A 25,322-nucleotide genomic window follows, 5' to 3' on the forward strand; every position below is an offset into this window, starting at 1 on the left:
TATTATACGCACACACAAAAAATATGTTTATATAAATATTTGTTAAATGTGTGGGAGTGGTTGGAGTTTCGGGGGCGGGGTGTATGTATATAACTAGGCTTGAGAGAGAGTGGCACAAATAGTTTAAGATCTCCGATTCTACTATATTACATTGTGGGTTTTGGGTAGATTCTTTCTTCCGTTTTTTCGTTAGTCATAAATTAAATCATTCAAAAATCACAATTACATTTTTTGTTTTGTGTTGTTTTAGATTCCAATTCGAGTTGCAATGTCAAAACTTAAAATCTAAAATTATTATACCTAAACTTAAATTAAATTGCAAAGAAATGTTAAACAAAAAAAAACAAAGAAAGAGATTCTATAAACATAAAATATATGTGACTTATTTACATTAGTGGAGACTCTTTGTTTCAAATATCATTATGCAGGAGATTCCTTAGTTCCAATTTAAATTGATATAACAAATTAATTATAGTTTATATATATATGTCTAATATATGTAGGACTATTTTTTGGTATTGCATTTCCTTGCCACGCTTCAATTTTTGTGATGTTAGCTCCAGGATAAATCATAGCCCTTCCAATTGGCATTCGGTGCCAAATGAACTCGGCGTTTGTTATAATAGAATGATACAATCCCATGATAGGCAGTGCGTGGTACACCACTCTGGAAAAAATATTTTAAAAATATTGGAAAGTCAATTCAAGTTATATGATTGATAATAATTTGAAGAGATTTTAACAACTCTTTAAATTTTTCGACCTTTGAACCTTTCATTCAGCCTATTTGCATTACCTTATCCCACACAGAAAGCATCACTTCGTTCTGTGGCTCTTCATTCCTAAAATGTTTCATTGTTCTAATATAAAAGCTATTTGCATTACCTTATCTCTTAGAACAAACAACTTGCTTGGCTTTTCCTCATTTTCATAATCTGCCTCTATTAGTTCCCAGTGTAATTTTATACACTTTATGAAACTACAAAACTATTTCAACGACATCATTTCAAGCGCAGAAAATCAGAAGACACGTCATTAAAAAAACAAATTTTTTTCAGACATTCTCGAGGGAATTGAGTTGCCAGCATTTGTAGAAACAAATATATACAGTGTCTGGCTCTATATCGCAATTGGTTGCTAATCAATTTGACACGCTTATAAAAAAAATAAACACAGATTTCAAAGTAGCAGTGAATAATGAAATTCATTTTTTGTCGATGTCTGGCTAGTTTTGTGCTCAATTGTTTGAACTAAAAACTAAAAGCAGCTATATGCTAAAAATGTAAGTTGATGGTTAATTTAGGAAGGATAAGTTTGAGGGATAAACATGCGACTAAGGGACAGACAAGTAAAAGTATAATAACGAAACTAATTGGCGATCCTTGAACTTTTGGCAAACTGTAGATCTTGACTCTTTTCGGTGTGCTAGCTTAAGTGCGCGTCATTTTAATGCTTGAATATTGAATAACTATAGTGATTAGCTCAAAACACGCCATGCAATGAAGCAATTTCATACGTGAACGTACTGCAAAACAAACAAACTTTAAATTTTCCATGATAACCTTCGAATGTTTTGCAGTCACGTAGCTTTAGAGAGAAGTCCTCAGCTAGAAAGCTGAAATATATAAATTTTAACGCTTTTACTAAAATCTAATCTGCCCTTTGCCAGAACATTTCAGCTGTCGAATCACTCTTACTTAGCTTTCATGATAGTTAATTCACAAAGGTTTTAACTAAATTCTAATTTAGTCTCCTTCGACATACCAAATATTTCAAGATTGCCAATGGAAAGATTTTGTTTATATATTACGATTTTAATTGTACTCCTCAGTTGGTTAATTGTGAGATAGTTGTCTAGTTTGACTCTTAAAAAAACGACGTGTCCTCAAACTTCTCAGACTATTCAGGCTGAAGACTTCAATTGAACTATACATAATATTTACCTTAAAATCATCCATTAGACCCAACAGCCGTGTCATACGTTTATATTGGTCTCTTGTGGTATATTGTATTCGCACTGGTCCATCGGCTGCTATTAAATTACGTCTCAATTCATCATAGGTGACAATTGGATAGGTATAAACTTGACGAAGAAATGTATTATCATAATTGTCCTTTTAAAATATAAAATAAATAAGTTAATTAAACAAATAAGAAAGGTAAAATTATCGTTAGTTACCTTTAACAGATAAGTCATATTAATTTTACTAAATCTTACAAAGTCCTCACTGAGCTTAATGTGTTTAAGATATTTGTCAAAAAATAGGCCACTAAAAAGAGAGATGATATTAATAAACACATCTTTCATATAAGAATTAAGATTGTTCCTACTTGGAAACACCAATTTTGCCAAAGGTGCGAGTACGCGAGATTTCTGGTCTAATGCAAGAACGTTCCTTGCGTTGCTGAGGATGACGTATCCAATCATCCCAGAAGCTAAAATGGTAGATAATTATATATAAGCATAAATACTGCAAGACCTTCTTCTTTGACTTACGATTTGGGCCACTTTACGCTCAATTCACTCCACAAATCTCTGGTCAGCATCCAGCCTAAGCCCGGAAAGAAATCAGTTCGATATAGTAATTCGGGCCTGGATGCATCTACGACCGCTGCTTTGCCATTATCATTCCAGGCGGATACACACCACAGGCTGGAATCCTGTTTGAGCAATTTATGTGTACCCAAGAAGTATTCAAAGAAATCTGGGGCCACATTCAAATCATCCTCGACAATGATCACAAATTCGAAACCCACTTGAAATGTGGTATTTAAGGCCCAGCCATAATGACGGGCTATCTTATAATAACCTTTAAATTTCTTCTCTTTTGGCAAAACTCTGATATCACTTAAATCGGGTTGCTCTATCAGTGTTAGTTGATTTCCATAGGAGAGTATCACCTCTTTAGTCGGCTCATCGCCACAGTCCTAGAAAATGGAAGCAAAAAAATGTAAAGATTACTTCAAAGAGATAAGAATTTATCTCAACTCACCTGTGACACAATAATGGGAAACTGTTCGACACTGGGACGATATTGCACTAGATTGTCCAAACATTTTTTCACCGTTATCCGATTGCAGGAGAATACCAAAATGGGTATAACTGGTTCACCATTCGAGAGATATGTCTGAGTGGGTATTTTACGAGATTTTGATGGGTCCTCCTCTCCTATTTGTTCCTGCTGCTGTTGGTCCACCAATTCATTGGATATCTCAGCTGCCACTATGCTAATTCGGGGCGTTGTTGAGGATATTTGTTGTTGTGTATGCTCTAAATATTTAATTTTTAAAAATTCTATAACATTTCTATTCAGATTGCGACTATGTTGACTTTGCTCTCTCGCTTGATCGCCCAAATGAACCAGTTTTTGCTTTTGAAAATAGGTCATATGAGTCCCAGTGCTGCGTAGCAATATGTAATAGGTGACATAGGTCCACGTAATCAAAAAACCAATCACTAACAGCACTTTGCGGGAACGCATCTTCGAACTGGGCTTGTTCCAAAAGGGGTGGGCGGGGGTGGTGTATAAGGAAATATGAGATTACTTTTTTTGGTGGTGGGAGATGTTCACGTTCCCGCTTAGCTTTGCTGGCAAGGAATAATAGGAATTGGAGTCGTTGTAGTCCTCCGTTTCGGTGGTCGTGCTGCTGGTCCTGTTGGTGATGTGAATATAACAATTTGGAAGCCCTTTGACCGTGGCCCTAGGCTATTTGGAGTAATCATTTTTCCATTTCGAGTTTTTAGCCATCGCCTCCGTTGTCCACAAATGTATTCGAGATATTCTAGAGCGAATAATCACATCAATTTTGTTGATTTATTTTCTGTGTGTATGTCTCACCTTAAATTGAATTTAGCGTACCGTGAAATTGACACGTTGCTAAATATACGGGGATGGGGGAACGGTTTGTGGGTGTATCGGCTAGTATTCTGCTCATTAGCGGTGCAATTGTTTAATAATTCTGTTCTGGACTTGGATATATATTGGCTGGCGTTTTGTTGATAATGAAGAGCAGTGCAAATCAACAGCTGTGAGAAAAATATCGATAGTCGATAACAGTTGTTGCCTTACATGTAGAATTTGACATGTATCTACATCTACATCTTCCCACTGGCGCCATCCATTGTTGAATTCGGGCATCAACAAGAAAAGTAAAATGTTAAGCAATTAAAATTAATTTCCAATTATAAATTTGTAATTTTAACCCCTTTTACACCTATTTTAAAAAAACATATTTTAGATATTTAGTGTAAACAATCATTTTTCTTTTAGATTTATTTGAACTAAAGCTAATATAACTTACTAGGCTAACTTATTTACTAAAAGCTAATAAAACAAGCTTAATTTTTCACAAATGGCCAGTTTGGTCAACCCAACTCGAGGAACTTAAAAGAGCGTTAGTGTACCTGTACTCTTGGGCTTCCTACCATCCGCCTCCACCTGTAAAGGATCAACTCCATCACGATCAAAATGGCATTCAAAGGGCAAAATAGTTCGGCAATAATGTATACGAAGTCTTGTTGTGGCGCTTGTGGCCAATTTGATATCTATGCCTTGTTTTAGAGCGATTTCGTTCCACAGGCCTTTCTTGGTGACCTGAAATATATGTAAGCAAATATTTATGTAAGTGTCAAAAATATGGCAGAGATGGTCTTGACTTTACCTCAGCATAACCACCGCCTGCCTTCACAAGTTGATATAATTTATAGATATCGAGGAGATCACGTAAAATTTTCGGGCATTTGCGTATCGGTGTACCGCGTTGCTTCATATAACCGAACAGGCGATCCAGCCAAGGACCTCTCTCAGGATCATCATCAATTTTATAAATTCGCAGCAACTCCGTTTCGCCTGGTGTCAAGCGTGGCGTTTTAGCCATTAATGGAGCCTTACGACTTTGCCCCACGATTTTCACTCCCGACTTTGGCCTGGGCATCGTTTTTGGCCATATAAATCGCCAAATTATTCAAATATTTAGCTTAAAAATAACAGAAAACTTTATATTTAGTTGAGTTCACTTTAATTGTATTGCGGTGTGTTGCAAATTTTATTCACCATCATAACAGAAACAGCTGATTTCACAGCTGCAACAGGCCACTCAGCTTCAAGAGCGTAGCCAGGATTTAAAATTAGGGGGCCCAAAATTTTAACAAACAGTTGGGTTTAAATCAGTTAACAAACGATAATTTTTCAAGATAACCTTATAAAAAAACGGTTTAAAATTATATATTTTTCTGATTCTGTAAAAGAAAAAATTACCCTGTAAGCGAACGGTCTTCAATGCAAATATTTGATATCTCATTTTTTAACTCGACTTCCCTGTTTAAGAACCCCCCTTAGTTCCTTGCTAGGTTCATAAATGATGGGCAAGTAGGGTTAAGAAGAACATAGGAACCCTGTATTTTTGAAATAAATTGCATTTCCTAACAATTTAAAGCAATTGGGGCTTTTTAAATATTTATGGACATATGTATGACCCATTGTTTTTCAAACAGAACCGATTTGAATGATGTTAGGCCTTAAAAATTCCCTGAACAGATATCTTTTTAGTAGAAAAGTGTCTCTTAAAATTATTTCCAGTGATTGTGCTATTATAAAGGTACTTTCGGCCTGATTTAAGGGTGGCAAAGCGGAACATGGATAAATTTTCATGAAATTTCGTATTCTGACTTTCTTGGTGTCCGTTTATTACGAATCTGAAGTTTTTTTTTTAAATTTCCATTCAGAACCAAAAAGGAGCGAAAATAATTTTTAAAAAATTTTCAGAAATGAAATAAAGAATTTTGTGTTTTACAAAAAGATTCTTGAAACCGAGGACAATGCACACTGCAAACCAATTTCGACACCATTTTTGGAAATAAATGTCTTTTTTATTCACCACGTCGATAACAAATCGAAAGTCAAAAGTACACTATTTGGCGGTTATTTTAAAATTGAGTCTTATTTAGGTTCAACTGGATAATTAGGCACTTCCAATTCCAAACGCATATGCCTTCGCACTTGACACTCGAGAAACTGAAGCACATTTAACATTTCGGGCTGATGGCACATCTCAGCATTCGCATTCTCATACATAATGTCACGTAATTCTTTGAGATATGGACGAGGTGATTTAATGATATCATTTCGCTGCTTAATGTTCAGCCATCCATAATCCTTGTAATATGATGCCGTTGATTTACACACAAATGGCAATGGTTTTTTGGAGGTCAACGTAAAGACTGTGAGGATTAATTTTGATCAAAAGGAAAGCTAGTTTCAATTTATTAATTTACCATTTTTGTCAAATATTTTCCAATCAACTTCAGAAACTCTAGAATAGTCTGAATCTAGAATCGTTTCCTCAACTTTTCCAGTTGTGGGATTTTCATAGAGATATTGACTTTTTAGTTTTCGTGGAATGCGAAAAGCCTCAGTAATACAAAGAAAATACACGAATATATAGATCGATTTTTGAAATGCTAACATATTAGACTAAGTATAAATGATGTTTGTTTTTTTGTTTTCTTTTTATTTAGTATATTTCAATTAGTTATCGGTTTTTCGTTTTAGTTATTAATTAATTTAGCTTAATAGTTATACTTAGAAGACTAGTAGGTGCTTAAAATGTTTTCTTTTTTACTCTTGTTTCTCTTGTTGCTTTGTTCTGTTGATCTCTGCCAAGTTTAAATGAAATTCTTTAGCTTAAGTTAAGTTAAGTTACGTTAAGTAAATGGCAGTTATATAAAGTAATAAGTTTATATATATATTCATATATATATATATTAGATATATATTAGTATTATTATTTCTGTTTTCTGGGTTTAATTATTGCCACTGCACAATTTCTCGCAACCTGATTAACACATTTTTTTCTCTTCGCTTCCAGCCATTATTATTTTTTTGTTTTTTTTTTTTTATTGAGATTTACATATTTTTTTTCGTTTTTTATTTACACAAGACGCCAACTGAGAGCCAGAATTATTGACGCTATGAGGGCAAATTCTTTGGAACTCGCTCCCGAACTGAAATGGCCCAACTCTCGTTCATCTACCACAAATGCTGGCTCCGAGCTGGCGGCAGCAAAATTATTGCCACGACTATTCCTTGCCAAACGCTGATTGGCCAGCTTCAATTCGCGTAGCTTCTCCTCCAGCTGCAGAACTTCATCTAAAAATAAATATATATTAATATAAGTTAAACTATTTAAATATGTCATCTAAGTAAACTTACTTTTATTGACACCTTCAATATCGTTCACCTGCAGGAACATGGCCAATGAAATCTCATAGACCTTGTTGGCCGATTTGATCTCACGCCGGCGTCGACGACCGAAGCCAACCTGATTGTTGGAACACTGAGTGCCCAGACACTTGTCCAGACACACATTCACCGTGGCACGGAATTGCACATACGATGAATCGGGAAATTTGAAAGCCTTAAATTTAGCACTCAAAATATCACCATCAATCGTATTGAAATTTTCAAACAAATACGGATCCACTGTGCAGCTAAAAATTTAAAGGAAAACTCGAGTAAGTCTCGGACAATTTAAGAACTTTTCCTTAGTTAGACTTACCCTTTGAAAATCAAAGTCTCTGAGGAAGTGTGTGTATCGGTTACATCTAGATAATTTACACCCAAACCATAAACTGGAGCCGAATCCTCGTCCAAATTAATTTCCATGGTTAATGGAGTGCCCTGATATATAGAAATTTCATGCGTTTAAAGTAGGTTAAATAATTAAGGTTTTATTTAATTAACTCACCGATTTCACTGTCAAATCTCTGGTAAACTTTTGTCCATCTTGACTCACACCAATTGATAGACGGGGTTCTGGCGCACGTTTGGTCAGAGATGTGGTGATCTCTAGATCTCTGTAATAAGAAGAAGTAAATTAAGAAAGATCTTGCTTTAAAAATGTTTAAATAAGTGACCCTTAGCATTATTAGTTATATATTGGATATCAATTTCTTTTTAGATTTTTCTTTAAGAAAGATCATTAATTTTGAGCTATTTAGGTTCCATAAAAATCTTTCTTGATCAACAATAATGATTAACAACTTTTTCATGGGTTTTGCTAAAACTAACTCACACTTTTAACAATGTTAGATAATTAATTAATACTTAAACTAAAGATTATTGAAAAAATTATTGATATTTGTCGGAAAAAAGTGCAAATGGAATTTTTAAAATTGTTTCTTAAAATAAATCAAACTTATAACAATGTTAGATAAAATACTTGAACAATGTTAAATTACATATTAAGAAAAGCTTATCGAAAAAATTAATAATATTTCGGGAAAAAATCTATTTTTTAAAATTTTATTTCGAAAATATATGGTAAAAAAATAAAGATTATTTTCTAGGTTGTCTATAAGTTAAGAGTTAATTTATTTAAACAAGAATAAAATCATTATTCACTATCTCCTGTTTAAATTCAAGTTTGACATATATTGATTTCTCTTTAAACTCCATTTTAAATTTGCAGATATTCTGCTCTGATCATTTAAGTATTCTTCAATTAGTTCTTTTCATTTACTAATAATTTGAAATCTAATTGAATTATATAATGTTTAAGTTATATCTTACAGCAAGCTTAATCCACCTTATTTTACACTATTTCCGATGGAACTGCCTTTTAGAATTATAATACGAAATAATAATAAATTAATAATAATAAAAAAAAAATTTGCTATTGAAGTATACAGGTTTAGACCTTCCTGAGTAAATGGAATAATAATTATTCTACTACTACTTATAATACTACAATTTCAATTTTCTATCTTTTTATAGACATAGATATCTTTTCAATTTCAAAACCCATGTTCATTAGCACGTTAACATTTGAATCAAATTCTTTAAGGTAAGGAACTAGTTCAAATTTGTCCATGTTTTAGTATCCTAAACTTTTTAGTTGGAATTTTAAATCCATAAACCCACTTGTGTCTTATAATTTCGACCCAAATACAATTAACACATTGAGGAAACGGAAGTCCTAAAGACCTAATTTAATGGCGTTAGAATATTAGGTTGTAAAGAATTTGTTCCAAAATAATTTCCCCTCTCTTATTTGGATCTGAACACATACGCTTTATTCCATGTGGATGATGTGGCCATTCCCCCTGTAAAGATGGCTAACTGTCTTGACTAGTTTTATAATTAGATATCTCATGCACATTATTCTAATCCTAAAACTAGTTGAATTTCTAATAAATTTACCCATTTTCTATCATCTAATATATCTTACACTTCCTGTGCTTTTTAAGCCATTTAAAGAACTAGTTACGATATATACTTATTGTTAGTAATTTTCGAAATTAACATTTGAATTTTTAGTGAGTGTCGTTTCCCCACCCAAGTTGAACAACTCATTAAGATTTAGCAAAGGATTCGCAACCACTCCCAACTCGTAAAACAAACATTGTACGTAAAGAGGAAGAAGTGGAACCATAAGAGGAGACCCTATTGCCACGCCTCATAATTAAATTGCCGCCGGGCATCGATTTGAAGCTTAATTACCCTTTGGTAATGGCTCTGCCTTTTTGATTTATGGCCCTGTGGGACAGCCCAGATTCTGGGGACTTGGATCTAGAGCCTAGACTTAGGCGTTGTGGACACTTAGTTAGTCCCCATGGCGGGCATTTAATATCCCATACAATTTTGCATAGATTGATCGTAAAAGCAAAAAAAAAAAAAAAAAATAAAGAAATCTTACTCTGGTTCCTGGAAACCTGCTGGCAAGACATCGCGTTTGACTAGACCATGCATAGTGCTGAAATCGGAACTGCCACTGGAACTGGAGCTAGTTGTTGAGGCATTCATCATAACATTATAAACTGGACCCGAATTGCTTGTCGTTATACATTTAACACTGACAATCTCTTTGCTATTCGATGATTCAATAATGATTTTGTGATAATAGACTTTTTTGCCCTAAGAAGCAAAAGATTGGAGAGTTAGATTAAGTACTTTATTAACTATTAGATTTTGACTTACCGTCAACTGATTGACCATACGCGTTACACCACATTCATAAAAATCACTTAATGACAATTTGAAGACCGCCAAAGAGCCATCAATTTCCGGTTGACAGCGTACATCCGGATAACCCTTGAGACCCTCCAAGTAGATTAATGGCAGAGTGGAATTACTTTTCTCATCTAGCGGCAAACCAATATCCACACGCATTTGATCCTCAGAGCAATGGACTTTGTGAGAGCCTGCAATGATGAAATTAGAACAAAAATGTTAGAAAAAATGTAAAAAATGTTGAAAATGTTGCTATTAAAAATTGGTTAACTGGGCTACCATGTCGCTATGGCCAACTCCTCCTCCTCCTCCGCCTTCTGCTGCTCCTACTTGTAGAAACAGGCGGGCGTACGAGACACTAAAATGCATACGAACATAATTGCCATCGTGGCGAAGGAAGTGAAGTGGCTGACTGGCTGACCAGTTTGTTGCCTAAGTCTTTTGTTTTTCTTGATCGCTTATTGAGTCGCGCGAATCTTAATAAACTCGCAGGGCTACTTTTTTTGTTTTTAGTCTCACCCCAGTCTCGACAGACAAGCTTACCCGGTGCTCTGGTTTGGTTTGGTTTGGTTTCAGTCTACCGACTGGACATGGCAATCAAAATCTTATTACCATCGAACATGTGTGTGCCTGATGATTCTCTCTATCTATATGATTTGGGTTCTCCTTCACTTCTTTGGACTTTGCTTAGATGAGGCTAAATTATCGGTGCCGGAGCCGTAGCTTAAATGGCCTAGGATTTACTGTGTGGCAGCAGCAACAGCAGCAGCCGCCACATCAGCATTAACTAGCCAAAGCTAATTTAAATAATTTCCCACTAAGTACTTAATCTTCGTTCTAATGTGCAAAATTTCCATCAATTTTACTATGAAAAATTTACAAGCAATTAAATTGTGGCAAGTGAAACTTGTTGTTGCATCTTTTATGTTCAGATTGATTTGATGTTTCACAGAAGATATCCATAGAGTGATTGAAGATACATTATAAATTCTTTTCGGAAAGCTTTAAGAAATAATTATTTTCAAGCTTCAAGTAATTAGTTTTCAAAGTAATTAGTTAAATATATGAAAATATAGAATAATTTTCCTAATATGTGCAAAGACGTATCTAAGCGAAATATGAAAGAAAATTTGTTTCCAAAAGTATGCAGTAGGCTGAGAAAGTATTCATAATTTGCAACAAATTTTAAACTTTTCGTATGGCTTTTAGGATTTTTTTATCCAAAAGATATTTAGCAACTTTTTTATTAAAAAAAATTGCATTTCTGGACTGCTTATTGCATTATTTTGTAAGCAAATTCCCCTCATTTGTCCTCTCCTAGATCCATAATAATAATCAATTCGAATAAACTCATTTTATTAGTGTGTGAATGAAACCATACAGAAATCATATTGATATATTATGAATTTTTTTAATTAATCTTTTAACATCTTGTATCAAATTTTAAAAATATACCTATTCTTATACAAGTTATAACTTTTAAAACATAACTACAATTACAGAAATTAAGACCTTTAATTTTAAGGAATTCTGAATCACGTATTTAATTCCCAAAAAAAGTAATTTATAAAACTGGCAAAAATCAACTAATACATATCTATAGGGAAAATCCAAGAAAAATAAACAAATTTGTGTAGCTATTTTCAAATTATTTATTTGCCTTTCCGTTATCTCAGCTTCAGGCAATTTCTACAACGAAATTAAAAATTAATTCTATATTTATTTAAATTTTTAATATATTTTAACGCAATACTTTAAATGTCATTGGAACTAATCAAACCCATTTCAGCATTCAAGTCAAGTGCCATGTACAAATTGTATCTATGATGAATGCCTGTGCATTGATAATTGCAATCTTCTAGCTCATTTCATGGTTTATTTGCCCACTATCATTAAATGAACCCACGATTGTAAACTGAGACCCAACCTCTGCATTGTTGGTTTCACAAACACACGATAATGAAATTAAGAAAAAGGAAAAAACGTATACAAATGCGGAAATACAAAAAGCCGCAGGCAATTAAAAACGAAATGCACCAGTTAAGAATGTAATCCAAGTAGAAATTTCAAGGTGGGTGTAGTAGGCCCAAGACAATCTCGAGACCTCGACCAACCTCGGCAAGTGGCGCTACAAACAAAGAGAGTGGAAACTGAGACTGAATCTAACAACGACAATTTCCGGTAATTGACAGCAATGTCGTCCATAAAAAGAAATCCATCTTACTGACAGAGAGAAAGAGCATTAAGGATGCCATCTTCTATCTGTGAATGCAATTGCAACGACTTTTCTATCTCTTGATTACCCAACGACATGACAAATGGCCATTGAGAATCTAGCAAACGGAAAAAAGAACTTGAATTTGTCTTGAATGTTGTAATTAAACTGCCAACAATCAAACAGCCAAACAAACTATCCAACTGGCTGACATTAGCGCCCACAAGTACCTACACACATACCACTCGAATGGATATAAATTTTTATGGTTTTTTTTTTTTTTTTTGCTTGAAAGTTTTATGCTTATTGAATTTTTATGTTGCTATCTCTCACCCTCTTTCTCAATTTGTTCGTAAACTGATTACAATTTATTTGACACCATTTTTTATGGACCAAAACCAAATCGTGAGAATCAAACAAGAACCTTTTTGCCGCTTTTGTCTTAAAAAGAGACACTTAACCCACATTTGGCTTTTGGCCAATTTGTTCGACTGGGCATTAGCATTTTTTTGGGTGAACCTGACAAATCGGCAGGCAAAACGTGCCACATGCATGAACATCATGCAGCCTGGCTAACCAGAATTCAGAGAAGGAGGAGCAAAACCAAGCAGACTCTTTCCCCTCTTCATTTCTCAGGCCAAAGCATAAAGTTCCATTAACAATAAATTTAAAAAGAAATTACATTAGGACTAGCCAAACAGGGTGGGGGGGAGAGGACAGAAGAGCACAGAGCGCGGCAGACACACAAAAGCAAAATGACCCGCAGTGCAAATTCTCAGGAAATAGAAATATTCGTTTTTATGTTTTTCTTTTTTTTATTATTATTTTTTGGCGAGTCACCGCACCACGACAATCAAATGAATGCACAAATCAATATAACAACCGACTACAACAGAAGTCAAGCGCTTTGCATAGACAAAAGTTTTATACCCTTTCCCAACTTTTTTTGTCCTTTGCAATTTGAGACAAAAGAGACAATTTAGCGAAGGTTAGAAGGCTTCACAATATTTGTATTTTAATCAAATTTTTTGGGTTTCAAATAACTTTAGGCAAAATATTCCCAATATGATAAAGTTTGATTGAAGCTTATGGTTTTCTAAGATCCTCTTTGCAAAGATTCTATTTTAATCTTAATTTTTACCCTAAATATATATAGAAATCCAATAATGTTTCAACGATTTATCATTACCCTAAAGTAACGATAAACTCTCAATTATTCTCTTAAATCTTGAACAAATTGCTATGAATTGTCGTAGGCGGATTTAAGGATTTAAATTAAGGAAACTTTGCCCCTTTAAGTATGCAATAGACTGCAAAAGTGTTCATTATTTTTAACAAATTCATGACTTATCATATGTCTTGTACTTTTAAAATTGTATAAAATTGATCCAAGATTATTTTTAGCGAATTTTTGATATGCGCATAGCATACTTTAGGGGGACATTTCCCCTTTATCGAAGCCTTAGAGTCGCTACTGGGCATCCATCTATCTTACAACTATCTTAATGTTTTTATATATTATGTATATATATTACATATATGTATCTTTGATCTACTTTCAAAAATTTCTTTTATAAGTTTCAAAACAAGAATTCTTGGCAATAAAAGAACATAATAAATATTCACACTAAATATTAAATACATTAAATAAAAAAAATCCCAAAAATAAGGTAAGTTATATTAATGTAATATCGTATTTGAGTTAGTATTAAAAACACTTTAAACTGCAACTCCGTCAAAAAACTTTAGATTCGGTATTGCACCAAATAATTCTTTTATGAAATAAATTATGAAAATCATTTCACTAATAAACCACCATAAATCCTATGAGAAATTATGTAATATTGAATGATTACATAGAAAATCATGCCATTTTTCAATAGTGTATAAAGAGAGCTTAAGCCAAGTCAAAGTGGTAGCCCAAGACAAAATCAACGAAATCATTGGCCATGCAAATGGCAACATCAACTCATCGCCCGGCGGCTTCGGCGGTGGCAACAGTCAGGTAAGAAGAAAGGTGGGAAAGACATGCAACAACAGCAATGCCAACAGCAACTGTTCTAACTTCGATTTAACGTTAACTCCTACCGCCAACCAAGCAACCAACCAACCAGCCATCCAGCACTAGCAAACTACTTGGTGGCATTTGGCAATTTTCAACAATTGTTTGAGGCATCATGCCCCAGACTTGCTGTGTGGCAAGTAACTTCTAACTCTCAACAAACTTTACTTTCCTTTCCTTACCTCTCGTTCCTTCTGTTTCTCTTGTAGCATTTCAAGTTTGGAGTTGTGTCATTGCGGGCAAGTGCAATTGCGATTCCAATTGCAATTGGCCATGACCATTTTGCCTTGGCTTTGGCTAGATTATGCAATTGTTTCCCAAACCTCCCCCTACCCTATCTTTCTCTTCTCTTTCAAGTGACTCAACGTTGTGTCTGTTGTGTGTGGGATTCCAGTCACGTTTTCTCGACAAGATTCTTTGGCTGTTTAGTTGGTTGGTTTTTATTTATTTTTTGGAAAAAGTGTTAGACGCCCGTTGGCATCGAGCCTAAGAAAAAGAGATTCTTCTTCTTGTTGGCCAAAAAAAAAAAAAATTGAGTAAAAACGATTTGTTTTTTTTTAAGACCAATTTTATGTGTGTGTGACTTTCACATTTTTATGACATTCTTATAGGAATTCTTCCAATTTACCCCTTTCTCCCCAGTCTCTCTCTCTCTCTTTCTTCGTCTTTCTCTGTTATCGAAAAAGAAATTACTTGACACACACGACGCACGATTATCATTAATCTTAAGAGCCACAAACAGAAATAAACACACAACATACACACAGGAAATACTGGTAATTTACTTAGCAAGATGTCTGGTTAGCTAACGTCTACCGCCCCTCTCCTTACCTACACTCTCCTACTCTTGACATGCCTCCTTTCTAACTCCTTTTCCCCGCATTGGACGTTAGTTGGTTGTTTTTTTGTTTTTTAGTGTCTCTTTCTCCTTCTCTCAATGACCAATTACACTTAACGGCCATGCATACAAAATAAATTAGAAAAATTCAAAACAAAAAAAAAAAAATCACAGATGGTCAGTTTGTTAGATGTAAAGAATATTGAATACCCTTTGCCAATTAGCCAAATTAGCAATCAGTAATTAAGTATCAAAATGAGTTCGAAGACAATTTTGGTATCTAATTAAGATCAGAAATCATATCAGTCCTTTTTGATTACTTAGTTTTATGATATGGCTACTAAGTAAACGTATTTGCTTGCTCAAAAAAAACGATTTATTCGGAAAGGGAAGATATATGAGAGACAAGTGACGTATGGACTTAATGTTATATATTTCAACAATCTTTTCATACTACTTTTATAAATAAAACATACCTTATTAAAAAGTAATGATTAATTTAATGAGAATTTTACTAGACACCAGTTAGTTCTACATAAGTGTTATAGATTGCCTATCCCTGGAATCTTAAAATTTTTCAATATAGATTTACCGTCAGATCCTACAATATAAGTGTATTGTACATATAATCAGACTTATAGGAAAACCACTGAAAGGGATATTTTTTGGTTAATATTTTTCGTAAAATCTCAGGAATTAACTGGAATTTAGATTTTTTTCTTTTAAATTATCACACAAAGAGGAGGCGTGATCCAATTGCTCGAAAATTTTCGACACTTGGTTTAGGGAAGGATTTTGAACGGTCTCTTGTTCTTATGTAATTCGTATCTAAATTTAAAAAATATATAAATAAATTTCCGGAAAATCTCTTAATAAACATTCGATGGGTCGAATCTTTCACGCAACTTAAGGCTGAAAGTTAAGGGTTTTTAAAACATTTCAGCCAAAATCAATTAAGTTTATGCTAACTATAAAATGTCCTAAGCCGTTCTTACATTTAAAATCATTAGTAAATAACCAAATATATATGAAAGAAGAAACTTTCTAAGAGTTGATCCATTTTAGTTAGTCAAATGTATATGAAATATCTGTATATATATTTTTTTAAGGATGACAAAGAATTTCTTATGGAACTTAACTCTTAACTACAGATATAATCTAATTGGAAAACATACAATTTTTAGTTTAACTGTTATAATTAAATAACTTAATAAACAATTGCGTACGTGCCATATATGCACATATGTATGTACACTTATGTTTTCAACGTGTTGCTAAATGAATATACCCCGTTTTAGGTAAGGCATCAAGGAAGAGGCGAGCCACACAAATAGCTAGGGGAAATAGTAAGTAAAAGAGGCGGAGTGAAGTGAAGTGAAGTGGAATGGAGTCCGATATATGCACATACTTATGTATATGTGACAACGGGTCAGCGCCGTTTAAGTGGGTGGCTTAATGGTTTCCACATGTGGCATCTTCACTGAGGCCAAACTCAGTGTCAATGTGTCAATGTTGTTCCTGTTGTTGGTTGTTGTTGGTCTTGCCTCATAAATTCATCAAAAAATGCTTCGTGAAGTTAATAAACAAACTTGTTTAGTCGTTTTCAAGCACCACAAGTCGAATGGGTGGAGTAGATGTTGAATTGGGTTCGGTCTTTCAAAGTGAGGGAGGAGGGGGGGAAAACATGACTACAAATGTGATAATTGTCAAGCCATTTAGTTGGCATATTGAAAACCGAGGCTCAAGGTGAGCATTAATGCATTTAAAATGATGTCTTACACGTTTTCTATCAGGGACAAATGCAAAACGCAACGCAATTGAAGCTTACGAAAAAACATTAACAAAAAACATAAAAGAAAACTTGTAAATTAATGTTTAATAAAAAATTTTTAATATCTTTACAAACCATTAGAAAAAGCTGATAGATTGCAAGACAAATTTACATAAACATAATAGGCTGCACATTTTTTACCTATGTTTGTTTTGAATTTATCAAGAGGGAAAGCAATTAGGAAATTATAAAAATATCTATACATATGAAAGGTTAAACTTTTAACAGTAATTTCAGATTGTTTGTATTGAAATGTTTGAGGAAGAAAAACAGGAGTACGATTATGTAATTTTAGTTTTTAATAATAATTGCCCCTGAAAGTATGCTTAAGAAGCATTTTTTAAAAATTGCAAAAACCATTTGCAAATATTTGATATTTTTTCAGTTACTACTTAGTATGAAATGGTGAAGCCCTAAGTTAGTTTAGTACTTAGTTTTCCTTAGATAATTGATAAATGTTTTGTTTTGTTTCTTAAAGTTCATAAATGTTTTGGGATTAATAGATCCCTTAAGATCTATTATAATCTTCATAGTTGTGCCCCAAAAAAAATTTATCAAACGTAAGATACATGCACTCTTAGATAAATTAAACCTTAATGATGAATTTAGGTTTATGTAAAAAAGTTCTCAAAATTACTCTATAATCTATAGTACATGTTTATTTTTATTTTAACATTTCCACTTTCTAACTTGTATCTCGAGCAATAAACAATGTTAGTTGATCATACAATTTAAATTTAAAATATTCTGTTAAAACCAAAAAATAATGGAATTTAGAATTATCGTTTTTTTTTTTTTAAAGAAAAGTTTCATTTCAGTTTTAAATTGTGTTGACATATCGAATTAGATAGTAATATTAGATAGATGAAATCTATAATTGTACAATTATTAAATTGTTTAGTGTATCAATTTAAAATTAATAAATGTGGGGATGGTATGGTAACGGTGTAAGGCCAGACCTACTCCCGAAGCAGCTGATGGACGAGGTGGCAATGAAAGAGAAGACGAAGTGGCAAGGCAGAGTTGAAAACGAGGAGTCTAGAGATAAACGACGAACGACGTGTGTTTAAATGAATCAATACATAATTGGTCAAAAACCCATTGTTCCGTTTATAATTACCTAATTTAATAAATAATATACTTAATATAACAACTATTCCCATTCTTGTGGGCACAAATCCCACATAAATATTTTGTTATAAATTCATTGTAAGATGGACAAAAGTTATAAAATAATCACTGTCAAATTACCAATAAAAAATTCAGACATTAATGCGAATTAATTGCCGTCGACAACTTTTCATAAACTCTACTAATTAATAGCAAGTATTGGTACTTATTTATAATCCGAAGATTTCAGCCTAATCTGATCTTTATCTGACTTACAGTTCGATTTATAGACTAATTGATGGCTTACAACTTTTGAGAAAAGCCACGATAAGAAGGTTAAGAATCTCTTTGTAACAAATCAAAATAGAAAAGAGTTCATCTAACTTAACTTCAAGTAACGTCTTTTATTTTGTAACTGATTTATCTGTTGGTTAAAATCTTTATCTTTTGTATACATTGCCGAGCATCAGTAGCAAGTCCCGAGTGCAATTTACAAATTTTAAGATGGATTTAATACTCCAGCAAAGCAAATTCAATTCATACGCACGCTTTGGCATTTGCCACTCGTTTGTACATACAGTGGCTGTCAATTGTATGCGGCTCAAATTGTCTACTTCAGTCAGTCAGTCAGTTAGCCACTATCTCTATCCTGTCATTCGTTTCTCTGCTCTTCTCTTCTCTCTTTTTCTACTTCTATTTTTTTATTTATTTGCTAATTGTTTGAAATGAGGCAAAATGCGAAGACGTTGCCCCGATATTTGCCATTTATGGATTGCGTTAACTGAATCTGGTCTCGTCTTTCAGCTCATCATCGACACTTTGTAAAAAGAGACAGCGAGAGAGAGCGAGAGAGAGCGAGAGAGAACAGCCGGAAATTGTGTATGCGATGCCAATCAATGAAAATTAAATATACTATGTAGTAAACCGAAACGAGAATGGAATATTCGTTATTGATTAACGACAAACAAACGGTTGGTCGGTCGGTCATACATGAGATGCAAAAAAATAAAAAGGAGGAATCATCCTCCTCATCTCAGAACGGTAAATTCTGTTGACTCTGGCGTGAACATTATGCGCAGCTGGCTTGCTGGCTGGCTAATTAAATTACACAACAGTTTAGAAGAACTTTCGACATGAGAGCCACAAAATGAAAAATAAAAGAAGTTAAAAAAAAACTACTAACGTTAAGCCACAAGAACAGTAAACTGGTCAAAGATGAGACTTTAAAGACTCCACTGAAGCTGGTACCTCAGATGCCTCCGGTTGCCTCTGACTCAGTCTCAGTGCCTGACTTTGAGTTGCTTTAACTTAATGCTCAGGCACTGGCGTCAACAGTTGTAAATGTAAATGCAAATGTTGCATGCAACTTCTGACTGACTTGCAGCAGCAACCTGCCTCCTACTCCCTCTCTCTCCTCTCTCTCTGGATCATTTGGGATGGAAAAATTGAAGCATGACTGGGCTGGACCATGAAACCACCTGATGATGACCATGAGGAGGTTTTTCCTTTTTGGTTTATTCCTTCTTATTAATTGCCATGTTCTGACTGGATGTCAAATGGATTAAATTTAAGCTGAAAAAGTAGATCACTTACACGGACTGCTATAAAAGGAAGCAGCTGAGAGTTTAGTTTAATCAAAACGATTAGAATTAGGAATGTAACATTCGATTTGTTCAAAGTTTTTATTGGTCTCCAGAAGACAAGCTTTATTTATGATTTAAAAATAAAATATCTCATTGCGTAAAACTTCACAAATTGATAAGTAGTGGTTGCTCTAGTGGTGCGGATTCTTCTCAGCGCCTTAAAAATTACTGCAAATTACTTATAAGAAAGGTTCTTGGTCTTGGTCTGGTAGTTTAGCAATTGAAGTAAATAATTTGATTTATTATTTGGGAACTCAGATGGAAAATTCTTCATTTCTTCAACTAACTGTAACGAATAATGCTTAAATGTGTAACTAAAAATATTTTATAACGTGCAATATGCTTTTATTTAATGCATCATGAAATGATTTATTAATTTGAAGCGTTTTGGTTAATATTTTTGAGCTAATTTTTTATGATATTTTAGAAATATACATATTTGTTAATGATTTACAAACCAATTTTCGAATTTTTGTTAAATTTAACATTTTAGATCATAGTTTTCATATTTTGCATTTTATGAAAACTTAGAGTAAATATGAATAAGTAAATGTTTTTTTTTTAGTTTATAATACATTTTTGTTAACATTTTTAAAGCAATCTCTATTGAAGTAAATTTTTTTTAATATTTGTAAAGCTTTGTTAATATTTAGTTCTAATTGTTTAGCACAATTGCTTAAAATTTTCTAAGCATTTTCTTGTAGACAATTATAAACTTGTTTGTACATACATAAAAAATAAGTTTTATAGATTATAAAATTATACCACAAAGTTCAATTTTAGCTAGAGTCAACTAATTGATCACACGGCTTTTTTTTTGCGTTTTGTATAGAAGATTTTTAAAATAATGCAATACATCATTAAAAAGAAATTCTGTCATACAATTTTTTAATCATCTGAAAATCATCTGATTAAAAAACTTGACTAAAGATCCTTTAAAGTATGTAGTTATAGCTTGTTTTAACACTTTAGTCTAGGTGCTTGTTGAAAAACTTGCTGTATATAAAACTTTTGCTGGTTGTTAATGGGTGTTATATTTTTATTTTTATACGTCTTTTTTTTTAACTTGGCTTTCTTCTCAATAGTTTTATATATAAATTAAGTTACCCAGTTTAGTATTCGCATAAAAGACAAAAATGTTTAAGGAAAATTTATCTTAGGGCGATCGTTTCCATGGGAAGTAATTGATTTTGTCGCCCAATCTTCATTATATATGGAACAGTCATTAGTATGTCTATTAATGTAATAATTATTCATAATTATATGCTTTAAAAAGAGATCAAAACCGAAATGATTATTCTTTGATGCAACTCTATAACCATGCTCTTTTATTTATAACGAATTTCCCATTATAGACAACATCCTTTAGGCACTTTTTCCCACATCCCACCAACCCCCCTTTCTTAGCCCCTTTTAAACCATTTCTTTGGATGCAGTAAATGCATCTTTAAATTTATTTTTTAATTGTACATACTTCCTTGTTTATTTGTGTTTAGCATTTCCCATCTCTGCTTAAGTTCTTCATTAGGTTTACCACCTCCATTTGGTTAAGCAAAGATCTTATTCATTAGCATTGTTAGCTTCTCTGCATTTGTACACAGATATGTTTGGCACGACATTTACGTGATGTAACAGTAAAAGTCTGTAAATTCAGGGGCGTAGGTCATCCCATAAATAAATAAAGGAACCATGTTCAAAGCATTTAAAATGTCAACTTGATTTATGACAAAACCAAGAACCAAACTAGTTCCGATTTTCCTAATAAAAAATGTATTTATTTCATTTTATTTCGAAAAAGTCCAATTTAAAAACTAGTAGATGCATACATTTTGTAATGAAAGATTAATTCAATAATAGGCAAATTAAACAAACTAAAATTGCACTAATATCTTCAAAATTTAATTAAATATTTTGTTAAAATATTCCATACAACAAAAAAAAAGTATTTATGTAATAAAATTAATGAAATTGAGTTAGGTCTTATAAGAATTTAATTAATTAGTACAAGGTAATTTAATTATTAGCATAGTATAAAGTATTTGAGATAAATTAAATAAATAGTTCCATCTAATAAGTTTTACCCCCTATAATCTATGCCCATGCAACTTGTTGGGCTTACCAATTTGTCGCTTTTTCTTAAGCAATTTCTGCGTCACGTAGTCATTCTTTCACTCACACAGTAAGCCAGTCAGCCAGTCATTCATTCATTCATTCGCTCGCTCAATCATTCACTCACCGACCTGGGCTTATTCAAACATTTTTCTTTCACTTGGCGCTTAGAAGGCGGTAACATTGGTGTCGGCATTTGGTTTAAATTGTTAGTTTCCGCTTTTAAGGTTTGTTGTTGTTGTTGCTTGCCTGTTGCCTGCTTTGCCGAGGGAGGCACAAAACTGCATGCAATGCCAATGCCAACAATTGCCACTGCAGCAACAACAACAACAGCAACAAGCACCACGAAGAAAGGTGGCAAAATTACCAAGAACCGCTAAGAGGCATGTTTGAACGAAAGCGAATTGCGCTCAGAGAGAGAAAAAAAAAATAATAATAATAAAAATGCGTCTATCTAACTGTACTAAACTATATAATCGAGCTAAGAAATTAGCAACTAAATTAATAAGCAAAATAAAATTTAATAGAATTGCCCATTAGACAAGGCCAGTTAGACAGTAGACAGTGGCAAGAATAAAAGAGAGAAAAGAAAGAAGTTCCAAGTAAATGGGCGTAGATAATTATTTTAAGAGGGGAACACAGAAAATTCTAGGTATAATTTGAACTTTGATGTTTTATCATTGGTGGATTTATTTGAATATTTTAGGAAAGTTAAATTTCTTTGAATATTTTAAGTTGTTTGTACGACCATTATATAGTGGTCGATATAAAACAAGATGAATAAATATGATATAAAATCATTAGACAGTTTACTTTTAGTATTCTGACGTTTTTAAAAAACAAACTTAATTTCGATATGCAAGATGATTAAATATGTTACATATCAAAATTTAACTCGTTTCTTAAAAATGACAGAATACTAAAAGTCGACTACCTAAAGATTTTATCCCAATCTGACACTTTAAGGTTAAAAAACTTACGTACACTAAATTGTGATTCGAAAAAAATATATTGAGATGAGAAAGTACAAATTTTAGTACACTCAATCACATTTAAAAGAACAAAGGTTATAACAAAAGCCATAAGTATTTGGCCTTAATATATTTTACACTTCGATACCTTGAACTACATTCTTTCTATAAATACAAAAACTTAACAAACATTTAACTTAAAACTTATAATTGATGTGCCAATTTAATTTCTTTTCTTTTGAAGAAAATGTAAAAGGACAACAAAACACCCTTTGGGCATGAGGAATTGCACTGCTTGCTACATTTTCGAAAAAAAGAAATATCCAACAGAGTTTTGGAAAGAACAATATATACGAATGAATATGAATATATATATGAATGAATGTTTGATATTGTTATTTATACCTATTGTTTTAAGCCCAAAATGGACAAAAACTTATTTTCTATTCTTATGTATGTACATATGTACATATGTGAAAAGAAAATCTTTTCCTACGTTTTTTTGTAAGTGTTTAAAAAGAAATTAACTAAAGTTAAGCGGAGATTTGCTTTATGAATTTTGTTGGCTATATAAACATATGTATTTTTGCTAAGATTTTATGTCTTTTTGTTTTTCACTATTTTTTTTTGTTGCTAACCTCTGTGAAACGACTGACCCAGACTAACTTTATCTTCATTTCTATATTTTTTTACGATCCTTACACCAGCTAATTATGGACGGTGTTTGTTTTTTAATATTTAGAAGCTATAAAATCATTTTGATTTATGATTCATGAAGATAATAAACATTCACAATTAGCCCCTCTTACTACGTCCCTGGACCAAGACTGATTGTAATTACATGTGATGCGGCTGCTGCTGCTGCTGCTTGGTTTCTTTCTCTTTCCATTTCTATAATATTGTCTATCAGTTTCCTTCTTAGTCCTCATCAATTTGGCGTGAAAGTGTCTGATTTTGCGGCATATAATTGCATTTTCGATTTTCCCCCCAATGATAATGAATCATTAAAGACGCCAAGAAAAATCAAAGAGGAATTTTCATTTCTTTTTTTCTTTTCTTCACGCTTAATTGGCTATGCCAACAAAGAAAAATTCATTGTTTGGCACTTTTGTTAATTTTCAAATTGATGACACACACAAAAAAAAAAAACAAACGAAAAGACGTTGAGAAGAGCAGAACAAATTGGCCATGACTATTAATCAATAGGCACTTTGGAAGAGACTTGGAACCTTTAACCCGATTGCTAATTAGAATTTTCTATTCACACTATAAAGAAGTCTCTCTCTCTCATCTCATCTCATCTGAGGGTCAAGACATAAATCTTTAGAGGGTAAAACAGGAATTGGGACATGATCAAAGGAAGGAGTTGTGCGCCAACCAACTGACCAACTGACCGCCAGACATAAAGCAGAACCAGCAAAATTTATTACATTTACTTTGGTTAAAAATGTGTGTGTGTTTTTTTGGTTTTGCCTTGACTTAACCACATGGAAAGATGGAAAAGGAGTTCTCTCTTCTCATTTCATCTTCTCTTTGGACTTTTTTAGTGCCCAAAAAATGTGTTGGCTGTCTGCAAGGCATTTATCTGCAGTTGTTTGTTGGCCATATTTGGTTTGGGTCTAGTCGTTTGGATGGCTGGCTGGCAAGTGTCGTGTTTTTGGCCCACACCTGCAATTGACATTATTATTTTCTGCTGCCTTTGCGCACTTGCTTGCATGCATGCCGACAAGAACAAGTTGATTTATAATTGTCCATTTGGGTTTTTGGGTAAGGTAACAGCATAACAACAACAACAATAACAGAAGAAACTATGGCCAAGACTAGACACATTCCTGTCTCTCTCTCTCTCTCTCTTTCTCCCTATATATATCTTGATAAGTGCGTAGTTTATGGCTCCGGGTTAACTTGTGGCATCATCTCTTAGCGGTCATCGGCAAACAAACTTGTTGAAAGGCTGACAACAGAGAAAATGAGATGGAGAGAGAGAGAGAGAATGAGATGGGAGACTCTATCGCATGGCTGGCTGACCATCTGGCCATGTTAATAACCGTTTTTGACATGCCAAGCGGCATTATTAACAGCATTTTCCTTCTCATACAACTACTACAACAAACATTTTCCATTTTTCCATTTGTCTATGTTTGTTGCTTTTTGTGTTTGTTTTTTTTTTTGTCTCTGTCTATTTTTAATTGCCGGCAAATGGTGGAACGATGCGACGCGTCAGCTGTAGCAATGTCTGGGCGACATTTTAATTGAAATTCTGCAGAAAATTCTTAAGCGACAGCAGCTGGAAAATAGTCTAATAAAATACTTATCCCATTCTCCTTTGACAAAGTGAAGCGACGAAAACTATTACAAGAAAACTATTTCAATTGCATTTAACTTTCTTTTCCATAGATCACACATGCAACTAGTTAATAGTTCTCCTTCTATGAGGTCATATTATGGCATCTTTTCTTAATAAGCAATCAAAATTGTTAATTATGATACTTAAAGAAAAGAATAAATAGATATCTACTATAGTTTAGCCAAT

At 33.2% G+C, this 25,322-nt stretch overlaps 4 protein-coding genes across 5 annotated transcripts in view; all 4 read right to left on the reverse strand.

The window, feature by feature from the left end:
- Window positions 1-356: 356 nt before the first annotated feature.
- LOC6639911 (alpha-1,3-mannosyl-glycoprotein 2-beta-N-acetylglucosaminyltransferase) lies at window positions 357-4,007 on the reverse strand. Its single transcript, XM_002063235.4, has 7 exons — window positions 3,840-4,007; window positions 2,994-3,783; window positions 2,498-2,928; window positions 2,332-2,436; window positions 2,180-2,270; window positions 1,944-2,114; window positions 357-667 (listed from the first exon to the last, which is right to left on the reverse strand). Exons 2-7 carry the CDS (start codon window positions 3,480-3,482, stop codon window positions 554-556), a joined length of 1,401 nt encoding a protein of 466 aa, XP_002063271.1. The 5' UTR covers window positions 3,483-3,783; window positions 3,840-4,007; the 3' UTR covers window positions 357-553.
- A 284-nt stretch (window positions 4,008-4,291) lies between these two features.
- LOC111518373 (AT-rich interactive domain-containing protein 3A-like) lies at window positions 4,292-5,027 on the reverse strand. Its single transcript, XM_023174894.2, has 2 exons — window positions 4,663-5,027; window positions 4,292-4,595 (listed from the first exon to the last, which is right to left on the reverse strand). Exons 1-2 carry the CDS (start codon window positions 4,933-4,935, stop codon window positions 4,386-4,388), a joined length of 483 nt encoding a protein of 160 aa, XP_023030662.2. The 5' UTR covers window positions 4,936-5,027; the 3' UTR covers window positions 4,292-4,385.
- An 820-nt stretch (window positions 5,028-5,847) lies between these two features.
- LOC26530302 lies at window positions 5,848-6,494 on the reverse strand. 2 transcript variants are annotated; one of them, XM_047010163.1, is made up of 2 exons: window positions 6,275-6,494; window positions 5,848-6,220 (listed from the first exon to the last, which is right to left on the reverse strand). In XM_047010163.1, exons 1-2 carry the CDS (start codon window positions 6,465-6,467, stop codon window positions 5,940-5,942), a joined length of 474 nt encoding a protein of 157 aa, XP_046866119.1. In that variant the 5' UTR covers window positions 6,468-6,494; the 3' UTR covers window positions 5,848-5,939. The 2 variants fall into 2 exon arrangements, with proteins under 2 accessions (XP_046866119.1, XP_023037936.2); XM_023182168.2 differs by having other exon boundaries at window positions 5,848-6,155; window positions 6,275-6,336.
- The window catches only part of LOC6640446, a 36,327-nt gene continuing 17,498 nt past the window's right edge, over window positions 6,494-25,322 (reverse strand). Inside the window, exons 3-8 of the mRNA XM_023182126.2 lie at window positions 9,978-10,201; window positions 9,697-9,914; window positions 7,747-7,855; window positions 7,558-7,679; window positions 7,212-7,489; window positions 6,494-7,148 (exon numbers count right to left, since the gene is read on the reverse strand). Of these exons, the coding sequence (XP_023037894.1) occupies window positions 6,931-7,148; window positions 7,212-7,489; window positions 7,558-7,679; window positions 7,747-7,855; window positions 9,697-9,914; window positions 9,978-10,201 (1,169 nt within the window). The 3' untranslated portion in view covers window positions 6,494-6,930. The remainder of the gene's footprint in view (window positions 7,149-7,211; window positions 7,490-7,557; window positions 7,680-7,746; window positions 7,856-9,696; window positions 9,915-9,977; window positions 10,202-25,322) is intronic.

This window comes from Drosophila willistoni, assembly GCF_018902025.1.
Source record: "Drosophila willistoni isolate 14030-0811.24 chromosome 2L unlocalized genomic scaffold, UCI_dwil_1.1 Seg196, whole genome shotgun sequence".
In the NCBI taxonomy this organism is placed as follows: Eukaryota; Metazoa; Arthropoda; class Insecta; order Diptera; family Drosophilidae; genus Drosophila; species Drosophila willistoni.

Bases quoted from the DNA above. Each gene is read 5' to 3' on its own strand.
- LOC6639911 (XM_002063235.4), bottom strand. From the start codon at position 3,482: ATGCGTTCCCGCAAAGTGCTGTTAGTGATTGGTTTTTTGATTACGTGG. The intron at 2,929-2,993 runs GTGAGTTGAGAT...TCCATTTTCTAG, and splicing joins TTCCCATTATTGTGTCACAG to GACTGTGGCGATGAGCCGAC. The intron at 2,271-2,331 runs GTAGGAACAATC...CTCTCTTTTTAG, and splicing joins GGCAAAATTGGTGTTTCCAA to TGGCCTATTTTTTGACAAAT.
- LOC111518373 (XM_023174894.2), bottom strand. From the start codon at position 4,935: ATGCCCAGGCCAAAGTCGGGAGTGAAAATCGTGGGGCAAAGTCGTAAG. The intron at 4,596-4,662 runs GTAAAGTCAAGA...CATATATTTCAG, and splicing joins CAGGCGGTGGTTATGCTGAG to GTCACCAAGAAAGGCCTGTG.
- LOC26530302 (XM_047010163.1), bottom strand. From the start codon at position 6,467: ATGTTAGCATTTCAAAAATCGATCTATATATTCGTGTATTTTCTTTGT. The intron at 6,221-6,274 runs GTAAATTAATAA...TAATCCTCACAG, and splicing joins GAAAATATTTGACAAAAATG to TCTTTACGTTGACCTCCAAA.